At 38.1% G+C, this 11634-nt stretch overlaps 1 protein-coding gene across 1 annotated transcript in view; it reads right to left on the reverse strand.

Moving 5' to 3' along the window:
- Positions 1-11068, reverse strand: part of LOC138321098 (metabotropic glutamate receptor 6-like) — a 58626-nt gene extending 47558 nt beyond the window's left edge. Inside the window, exon 1 of the mRNA XM_069264559.1 lies at positions 10666-11068. Within this exon, the coding sequence (XP_069120660.1) occupies positions 10666-11068 (403 nt within the window). The remainder of the gene's footprint in view (positions 1-10665) is intronic.
- Positions 11069-11634: the final 566 nt, after the last annotated feature.

Here is an 11634-nt window from a genome sequence, read left to right on the forward strand (position 1 = left end):
TGTAACCTTATCTTAAGCGTGATGCATTATATCTTTATTTTGGTTATCTATATTTTCAGATGCATATGTAGAGTTGCGTCCCTTTAGTATTTCTAATTGTATACTGTGTGTATTGCTCAGTGTTAAGTAGTTTTATGTCTATGTAATTTGTACCAGCATCGTATTCATTATTGGGTTTTGAATAACGAATGCGGTGCCAGAGCCATATTCGTTTTTCAGTAAAACTTTCATAGACATCATTTCAAGACTTGAAAGCCGTAAAACACCTCCTTAGACCTTTTTTTCGTTTCGTATCATCGTTATTCACTTTGAATTCAGTTTGAATAACGAATAAGGTACTGGCACCGGATTCGTTATTTAAACTGAATAAAGAAAAATGACATAAAGAGTTGTGTTACGGCTTTCAAATGTTTAAATGTCAGTTTTACTGAATAACGAAGAAGGCACCAGATTCGTTATTAAAACTGAATAACGAAAAACGATCTCAGGAGGTGTTTAACGGTTTCCAACTCTTGAACAATCTATTGAGATAATTAGGTCTTTGAGCTTGTGAAATTATGTTTTTGAGTGGTGGAGGTTGGGTAGCAGACTGTCAGCAAGGCGGATGGAAAGTATGGTATCTTCCAGCGGTGGAGGTAGGGTAGCAGACTGTCAGCAAGGCGGATGGAAAGTATGGAATCTTCCAGTGGTGGAGGTTTGGTAGCAGACTGTCAGCAAGGCGGATGGAAAGTATGGTATCTTTCAGTGATGGAGATGGGGCAGCAGACTGCCAGAAGGAGGACAGAAAGTATGGTGTCTTCAAGTGGTGGAGATTGGGCAGAAAACTGTCAGCAAGGAGGATGGAAAGTATGGTATCTTCAAGTGGTGGAGTTAGAGTCGCAGACTGTCAAGAAAGATGACGGGAAGTATGGCGTCTTCTAGTGTTGAATATGGGGGTAGCAGACTATCAGAAAGAAGGGCAGAAAGTATGGTGTCTTCAAGTGGTGGAGTTGGGGTAGTAGACTGTCACTAAAGAGGGCGATAAGAATGGCGTCATTCAGTGGTAAAGATAGGGGTAGATGATGTCTGCAAGGAGTGCGTAAAGTTTGGTGTCTTCCAGTGATGGAGGTTGGGTAGCAGACTGTCGACAATATTAATGAAGACCTATAGTTTGGTGTCTTCTAGTGGTAGAGGCGGAGTAGAAGAATGTCGACAAGGAGTACTGAAAGTATGGCATCTTCCAGTGGTGGAGCATGAGAAGCAGACTGTCAGCAAGGAGGACATATAGTATAGTGTCTTGAAGTGGATGAGATTGAGTAGCAGACTGTCAGCAAGGAGGACCTAACGTATGGTGTCTTCCATTGGTGGAGATTGGGTAGCAGACTGTCAGCAGGGAGAAATGAAAGTATGGCGCCTTCTAGTGGTGGAGGTTGCATAACAGACTGTCAGTAAGGTGGACGGAAAGTATGGTACCTTCCAGTGGGGGAGGTTGGGTAGAAGAATGCCAGCAAGGCAGACGGAAAGTATGGTACCTTCCAGTGGGGGAGGTTGGGTAGAAGAATGCCAGCAAGGCAGACGGAAAATATGGTGCCTTCCAGTGGGGGAGGTTGGGTAGAAGACTGCCAGCAAGGCAGACGGAAAGTATGGTACCTTCCAGTGGGGGAGGTTGGGTAGAAGAATGCCAGCAAGGCAGACGGAAAGTATGGTACCTTCCAGTGGGAGAGGTTGGGTAGAAGACTGCCAGCAAGGCAGACGGAAAATATGGTGCCTTCCATTGGTGGAGATTGGGTAGCAGACTGTCAGCAGGGAGAAATGAAAGTATGGCGCCTTCTAGTGGTGGAGGTTGCATAACAGACTGTCAGTAAGGTGGACGGAAAGTATGGTACCTTCCAGTGGGGGAGGTTGGGTAGAAGAATGCCAGCAAGGCAGACGGAAAGTATGGTACCTTCCAGTGGGAGAGGTTGGGTAGAAGACTGCCAGCAAGGCAGACGGAAAATATGGTGCCTTCCAGTGGTGGATATGTGTTAGCAGATTGTCAGCAAGGGGGACGGAAAGTATAATGTATTCTAGTGGTGGATATGTGTTAGCAGATTGTCAGCAAGGGGGACGGAAAGTATGGTACCTTCCAGTGGGGGAGGTTGGGTAGAAGACTGCCAGTAAGGTGGACGGAAAGTATGGTACCTTCCAGTGGGGGAGGTTGGGTAGAAGACTGCCAGCAAGGGGGACGGAAAGTATGGTGCCTTCCAGTGGTGGATATGTGTTAGCAGATTGTCAGCAAGGGGGACGGAAAGTATAATGTATTCTAGTGGTGGATATGTGTTAGCAGATTGTCAGCAAGGGGGACGGAAAGTATGGTACCTTCCAGTGGGGGAGGTTGGGTAGAAGACTGCCAGCAAGGCAGACGGAAAATATAGTGCCTTCTAGGGGTGGATATGTGTTAGCAGATTGTCAGCAAGGGGGACGGAAAGTATAATGTATTCTAGTGGTGGATATGTGTTAGCAGATTGTCAGCAAGGGGGACGGAAAATATAGTGCCTTCTAGGGGTGGATATGTGTTAGCAGATTGTCAGCAAGGGGGACGGAAAGTATAATGTATTTTAGTGGTGGAGAAGGGGTAGCAGACTGTCAGCAAGGAGGACGGAATGGTGTCCTCCAGTGGTGGAAGTGGGATAACAGACTCAGTAAAGAGGATGGAATGATATAATATTTCCCTACCTAGAGGGTGTGACAATAAAATGACAACCCGAGGGGTAATTCATTAACGTCCAACCCGAGGCTTGTCGAGGGTTGGACATTTAGGAATTCTCCCGAGGGTTGTAATTTTGTTGTCACACCCTCATAGGTAGGTTATGATTTTTTTCTCCCAAGTACAAAAGAAAAAGAGGAGATAATAGTATAAATAGAAGCATCTTCACTGCGACATGAACATGGTTCCATCGTCTGCACGTCAATATTGATGACGTTATCGACAATGCACGCCACGGTCACATCGCATGAAGTCATGACGTTGCGTAATTGTCTTCAGGTTCAAAAGGTTAGCGTGCGCAATCTGTCATTCCCTTGGGATTGACAGAGAAATCTCCCAAGGCTAAAACCAGTGACAAATCAGTGAGTGGTGGAAGAAAGTGTGATGCGTTCCTTTGGTGGATGTGGGATTTGTCGAGCAGTCGATGTGAAAGACCCTATGACACATCCGTATTACTTGATCAAGAGACGGAAGGCCTTCAGGTCTTTGCAGAGACGCAGGTGACTGTGACGGACACCAGGCAAATGGCTGAATGGTCCCAGCTGGGGCTTCACTCCTGCCACCTCTGTATTATTGTAAGTATAGTGCACAGCTCCGAAACAATCGTGATAAGAATATTTCTTCATGTTTGATTGCCCACATAAAAATAACAAAAGCATATATCAAAATTAACTTTTTCAGCTTTGAGGTTTGGTTAAGAAAATTAAACGTACCACGTTGAAGAGAATCTAGCTAATAAATAATATAACTGATGCCAGCAAATAACAGATATAGAAATTGATTCATATAAATTTATAATTATCTATTTGACACAACTCATGATATAATCAGATATCGTCGATCGTTGAAAGAAAATAGAGAAATCATCGGATGTTCAAAAGTTTGTTTTAACCATTAGATTGTGCCTTATTGATTTATCTGAACGTTTTCATTGGCACCAGACCTTCCACCCCATTTCCACATTGTCGTCAAAACCCTTTCATGCAGGCTATCTCTAGAAATTCTAATATGATCTTGTCTTAAACTTGTTTACTCTTTTTGACCTGGCATGTCTCTAACATCGATAAACGGTATAAAATGCCAACAGATTCAGGCGAACAAACATGAGAGTATGTTATAACTTCATTTCAGATAAATCAGCGTTTAAGCATGTTTAGACAAATCTCGCCACTAGTTTGAACCACAAGTAGTTAGTGATAGGTTGTCGTGGAGTGGTTCATATTCGGAAAGGACTATTATTTTATATTACAACCATTGTTAAATACCATCGGTAAAAAGCAAGCCCTACATTGTACTATACACGTAAAGGTTGGAAAGTTCCTCGACACAAAACTTCTAAACCGCCTAGCTTTAGCGGTCAAAAAAAACTATATTTCTAGCACGTCTTCACGTTTTAGAGCGATAACTTCCTTTCAAAATCACCTAACACAACTATACAAAATGCTGACACAAAAGACGATAGCTACCCCTTTCATCAAAAATAACACGCAAATCTTCTCTATCGGGTAATGGGAAATCATCATGCCAATTTTGCCATGGATTATCCATGAGCGAGACCTCCTCTGCAATCTCATTGGCTGACTGAAATAAAAAGTTGTTATGCTCCTTTCGGAACAAACTGTAACTTATATTTTGCACAAAGGAAAAAAACACCCAATTAAAAACAGTGTTAGATATATGCCTTTTTGTTTGATTTATTCTAAACAACATTAGTCTACTGCTTCTTTCTTAAATTCGTGTGCAAGTTATACAATCATATTTGAAAATATATAGACGTACTGTACAGACTGATGTGTTGCTTCAAAGTCTTCACTTAAAATCATGTTATCAATTTGCACAAAGTCCATCTTATATTGCAATCAATTTACAAATGCATTTTTAGAACCAATTTTCAAAATATTTTGCATAGATCTACAGATATTTTACCTCCTGATCCGTGAATGCTCTGATTCTAAAATGCACGTAAAATGTATACCTGTCTTATAGCCGATTTCTGTAATGATTGGCATCAGAGAACCATGTGGATTTATAGCTCGTTTTCATACTCTTTGATAGTTCTGGACATACACAGCTTTAGTTGTTATCGCACGATCAAAATCTGCATCGTAAATATTTCTTCCTGTCACACATGCATTTTGATGGATATAACTATCAGTCCTGAGACTACCGATGGTCATGGGAATGGTCTCGGATTTTATCATAGGAGGACGTAGCAGATCAGTAGTTAACACATCTGCCGCTTGGTGCGCTGAAGTAAGTTTAACTGATAGGAATACTTCCGGTATCGCAAAACACATTTTAACACAATTACGTTTTCTTCAATCAAAATAAGAGATAATAGAAGTAATTATCACCAAATAATGGAAAAAAGTTAATCGCACATGCACGTTCAGGCTGTCAAATTTATGCGTGCAATAACACAAATTGTGCATGATTCACGCACGTTTCTGCGTGATCGGAAATACTGCAGTACTGTTACGAAACACAAAAAAAGGCTTCTTGAAAATAACACTAACTGAAGAAGAGGTATATCGATAGACGAAGATGAGGTTACAACACCAAACAAATGCAGGATTTTCTCTGTAATCTATGTAAAAAGTTAATATTTATGTCGCTCTTTTGCTATATGGCACAGTGGTAGTTATCTAACGCGCGGTAATTAGAACGACATGCGTTTTGATATTTAATGATTGACCTGTTTTAATCAATTGTTTAGAATGCGATGATGAAAGTAGTATTAACGGTAAATTATCAATCTCGTTTTATATTTCTATTTCAAAAGTGAAAAGCCGGTTGGGAAATATTCAGACTGGTTTCTGCTCCTTGGGGTCCTAATAACATGGTAAGAAGTTTGTCTGGGCAACATTATTGCATTAATATGTTTGCTCTGTTTGATCTTAAGAAGAACAGCGTTGTTTTATAAACGGGAGTGTTAACGGTCTCAGATTTGCTTCTGAGCATTACCCAGTAGCCAAAACATCAATCAATAATAAAACTTTCGTCCAAATTGAACGACGCCATACAGAGAAATAACGTGACACTGCCGGTTTTAAAACATTTGGAATAAGAGGAAATCTCGCATTATGTACCACTTCATAAATAATTCACGTCGGATGGTGCTAAAAATTTACAATCGCTTGACATCAAGCCTTTCCCACAATCTGTCTCTCTGAATAAAATTGCAATTTGTCAGAAGCGGGACAAATAATTGTCCTAGTCGATGATAATTAATAGCTAAATACCGTCAGTATGGTCAAGTAACTATCTTTATGGAAAGCAGACATAGCTCTTTCTCGCACACTGTGATGGCCATCTTATTAAATGAAGAGCTCAAACGTGACAAATAATCAGGTTCCATCTGGTAAAGTGCGTTGTGTTCGATTCGGATTATTTCAGAGTCCGGCGCATTCGATGGAATGGATTCGTTTTAAATGTCCTATCAATTCCGGTATGATTTGCTCTTATGCATGGTTTTAAGTTTACGGAAAACCATGGCCATCGAAATTTCCATTTCGGTTTCTCTCCACTGAATATCAGATGAAACAAATGATGACAACATTAGCGATAGGAGGTCGTGAGAAAGATCATTTCATTCTCAAAGAACAGTTAGCTTGCAAAGAAACGCAAATCTAATTAATGCAGGCATAATTGTGAACTATTCCAAATTGGTTTTCAAAACTAAATTCTAGCTAGAGTTAATATGTATAGAAGAGCAGATTTAATTACTTATAGAAAGTCTACACGATATTTTACAAACCTTGAATAAGCATTGTTTATGCTTATACTCAACTCAAATAGATTTACGTTCTACCTGTACAGGTATATACGTACGTACCATGTGTACATATTATATTCATTATGAATAGTAAAGGCCCACTACCTTTCCGACACGACTTTTAATTTTTAAAATGGGAATGTAAAACGAGATCGATAATTTTGTAGAGTCGCAAAAGTTATTAACTTACAGTTAATACTACGTTTATCATCACCTTCTGAACAATTTAATCGAAATAGATAAAATGTTAATTTTCATAACGCGGGTCGTCTTATGTTTCCCGCCGTCGCCCTAAATACCGCGCGGTATATGACTATTACTGCGCCAGACGGCAAGACAGCGAAAAGACTCTCCACGGTTTTCATATATTACGCAGGAAATCTTGCATATGTTTTGTGTTGTAACCTCATCTTAGGGCATCGGCATTGGTTTTCTGATGTTAGTAATGTTTTTAAGAAACCTTTAAATTTTGCCCCGGAAAGGTAGTGGGAATAGTTAAGTAATTTAATTTAGAATTTGCTCAGTAATTTTTAAAATGATAATTTCAGTTTAACTTTGACACCCCTCCGTACCAATCGCAATCGGAAGTCGTCAATGTCGAGGTGAAAATGCCTTTTCATTTATATCGAAGATCACAGTAGAGTAACATTTTATATTTCCGTCCAAATTTTTGAGTGGATCCAGTCATACAAATGTACTAAACAATTGTGTGGTTCGACTGTTAATTAGTAAAAGTTGTAATGTGTAGTTTGAATTGCTTTGTGTTCTTATCTTCTATTTCCGAAGGAAAATTCACACAATACACCTTCTCAACGAGGAGGTGTGATACGCAATGTTTGTAAATTTCAACAATTTGATTAAATATGATAATTGAGATATAATGATACGTCTGTAGGTGTAGTAGAATGAATTTCTGATAAAGGTAACTAGATCGTGCGAGCGCTTTCAAGTTAGGCCAATATATACCAGATATTTCATTTTTATCGCTCTAGAAATATTGCAGATTTTACAACTTTTTAAGATTTTTTTTATCAAGGACTTATCTGTATTCTGACGCGGGTCTGTTTTTCTGAGTGAAGTGATAATTTCTGATTGACCCTTAAAGTCAAATTGGCGCTAACTAGAACGCGGAAGTCCATGCTGTGTACAAGGACACTTTAGATTGGATGTTGTGTTCCTGTGATTTATGAAGAATATTAAATTGTTCTGCTGTTCCGTGCAATAAAAGGATTTTTTATATCAATGTAAATCAGCATTACTATATTTGAACTTGTTTAGATAGTTTAAGAGGAATGATCCTTAAATAACAACAACTGATATTTTTGTTGAAACATTCTAACCTACATCATGTCCTAAAAGCAGTGTTACGATTAACATGAATAAAGTAAACCATTTGTTTATGTGAGTGATGTTTCCATTGTTATATGATGTAACGTTCATAATATATAGACTGATTTATTAGACACAAATCCATGCTCCCTGTACATCACTTGTGTTTGGTGTACCTACCACGATTATATGACATATGGTCACAGCTTGGGTATACTTCTCTTCCTGATATTTAGATCAAAATGGCTCCAGACACAAAATGAATATGAAAAATCTGAAAGCTACTTCATAAAGCACTTGAGATCTACCATCAAGATTCTAAATACATTTATTTAAAGGGGCATAGAAAATATGATAATACGCTAGAAATATTTGTAGTCTTATATAAATATATTTCAGATTGATATTTGCTTATATTTTTTCTGTAAATAGTAAAATAAATAAAAACAATCTAAACATTTTTTTCTGTGTTGAGATTGATAAACACGTGCTCTCGACGCAAAGATACCTATCATTTATTACAGTTTTTTGTGATATCATTTAAACCATAATTCTTGTAAATGACAAAGAAAATAAAACCAACGATTTTAAAGGTAACAACGTCCAAAGAATTAAGCTATTTTTGGAACTATATACTGTGTTGTCTATGCGACGAAAAGAACTGACTGGTGGCTGTTCCGAAGCTGTACATGTATGTACGATAACTGGTACAATTTTGCAAAGTTATATCCAATACATGGGACTCGTCTTTTTAAAATTTAATTGATTAACGTAAATATAGGGAATGATTATCAATGCTTGCATTGACTGATTAAGAAAGTTAATCTGGTGCAAATGTAGCCTGAGAGACTCTGGCCCTGACACCAGACTTAGACATTATGACAGATAGATGTCTGGCGTAAGGCCAGAGCGCAATATACTCGAAAACCTGGAAGCCCATCTCCGATTCAGACTGCTTACAAAACATTACCGCCGAGAAGCGTCCCTTTCCTTGAATTTTCAACAAATGAATCATTTTTTCTATCCATGACAATCCATTTTACTACGCATGCACCTCATATCATCTTAATACAGTAGCTTTGCATAATATGAGAAAATGGCGATGGCGAAGAGGGAAATTTCAAACTGCGTAAAAGAAGCTACTCTATTGAGATAATATGATGTGCATCCGTGGTAAAATGGATTGGTATGGGTAGAAAAAATATTTATTTGTTGAAAAGACCAAGGTAAGGGACGCTTCTCGGCGGTAATGTTTTGTAAGCAGTCTGAATCGGAGATGACCTGACCCGATACCAAACGGTGTCGGCTTATTCCAGGTTTTCGAGTACTACTGCGCTCTGGCCCTACGCCAGACATCTATCTGTCATTATGTCTAAGTCTGGTGTCAGGGTCAGAGTATCTCGGGCTAGTGCAAATGGTACATGACCTGCTTCGCAGTTCACTTCATTTATTAAAGATTACCTCGGGTTTGTGAAAGTGTCTGTAAGTAGGTATGGAAATTATATTAAGATATATAAATCTTTCTAAGTACACCAGATGGTTGCTCCGTTCTCTAGTTCCTTGTTATATACCATCTATGTAATACAGTATACGGTAAATGATCTAATATCACGACAGTGGTATCACTTCCGGTTTCTATCAACTATTATATTGGCTAATTATACATAGAACTATATATAGAGTATGTGAATGCTGATTTACTCTCGTTTTTACGCTGGTTAATAGATCTATACTAGATGAATATTCGTTTTGACCTCTACAGCCGCTATATGTCAGTCAATGACCGAAAACTAATAGCGAATGTTGACGTTGGCCGATAATGTGATAATATGGTACAAGTTGTTTTAATTGGTGTATGATGCAAATGACAACAAAGTTGCAATTGTAGATAATGCGGTATTCTGAAACAACTGTAATTATACCGAAATAAGTTAGGAAGGGTATCGATTTGAGACGTTGTATGGTCCCTCAGTAATAAGCACAATATTTGACATGAAGAAACCTCAGGGTCAGTTTCTTAGAAATAAAACGAGATAGATTAGAATATGTTGACACCAAAGTGGTCTAGACCGAGTTTCAAACAACCAATAATATGGTAGTGTGTGGATATCACAATATCTAGAATTAAAATCCGATGTGGAAATCATCAGATTTATGGTCTCCGATGAGATATAGTTTAAAATATCCAGTGGCATCCTACAAAAGTAGCCAAAAGTAGCGCTCATCTTGAACAACATATGATGGCTCAATGACTTTGGTAATGCCCACAAGTCATTGCCACGTGTACAAAAGAACAGTATTAACACTTCAATGAAAACCAGAAGATTTAAATGAGGTTGATTAAGGAAAGCATTCTGGTTATTTTCATGACCATGTATCGGTTAGTGTGATTTATGGCACTTTAAAAAGAATATTGTTGTTAGTTTTGTAAAAGTTGTAAATATTGGTTTTTAACCGAAAGTTAATTATATATATTAACGTAAGCAATAAAACAACATTTATATTACGTTAAATTAGTTTAAATCATCCATTTCATCACTACAAACATGAACATATGGTTCCAAATAGAGATTACAGTGATTTTTTTAAGGATTTTTGAAATAGGTGTCCGCCTTCATGGATATTCAGGATCATTTAATGTAAGTTTTAGCTCAATCCCAGAAGATGCTTTCAACGTGAAAAGTTTACAGACGGCGAACGGCGAAAGACGACAGACGAGGAATGATGACTATAGGTCATCCACACCCTCTCAGAACTATCATTACATGGGTAAATCATAGTGGGAAATATTATAAAATTTAAATTTTAAAAAATTGTAAAATTTTATTTTACTTACCTCGTATAAAATCGACCGCCTGTTCCAGACCGTATATGTCTCTATCACAGTCATCCTTTGCGAGCACTCCAAGTTTGACCCCTGGGATGATGTTCTCGTTATTTACTTTGTCCATTGTAAACAGCATTGTCTCTAGAGCCTGAATTCCTCCCTGGGGCATGATGGGTCCACAGATCTTGTCCTCGCTTCTCTCGTGTACCATATGAAGGGCACCAAGTACTATTTGTCCTGTTTCACTCACAGACAAATCCCTCCTAGGCCACGTGTAATTTCCGTATTTTCCAACGATCTGGATCTGTTTTTCGTTTGTGATCGTACAAAGCACAGACACAATGTTTAATAAGACAACAAGGGCACTACAGCCCAAACTTGCCAGTCTGTAAAGTCTATAAAACAGAGCCATTTTTATTAGCAAATCTCCGCCGGTCCCTGTTGCCTACTATCATTAATTCTACTACAGCTTACAGTATTGTTAAAGTCAGATCAAACAAGTTATCATTGCTTCTTACTTGAGAAAATATGAAGAATGTCATTGAATATATCCTTTCTTTCGTTATTGAATATCTGCTCAAGTCATGTAGCGTCTTCTAGCTATTTCGAGCATCCAATATCTTACGTTAAGTTAAGCACTCATTGGATCTGTAACGGAAATCAATAAAAACCGGGTTCATTTTGGAAATTAAAAAACACCAGGAAGAAAATAACGACCAAAGCTTAAATATAGAATATGTAGCATTGTTATTATACAAGATATCTGTAGAATAGGTATTACTTCGGGCAACACTACAAATATAACTGATAGGTAAAACAATAGTACAAAGACACGAGTATTACGTTTATTAGACAAAATGTTCCATTAGCTTCTAACAAAGTGTAAAGATCAGAAACGATATCACCTGCAAGTGAATATGTTGTTGCTCAACAACAATCTTGATATATTCTACATGTAGATATGTTAAAATAGCCTGT

This window comes from Argopecten irradians, chromosome 1 (assembly GCF_041381155.1).
Source record: "Argopecten irradians isolate NY chromosome 1, Ai_NY, whole genome shotgun sequence".
Taxonomy (NCBI): Eukaryota; Metazoa; Mollusca; class Bivalvia; order Pectinida; family Pectinidae; genus Argopecten; species Argopecten irradians.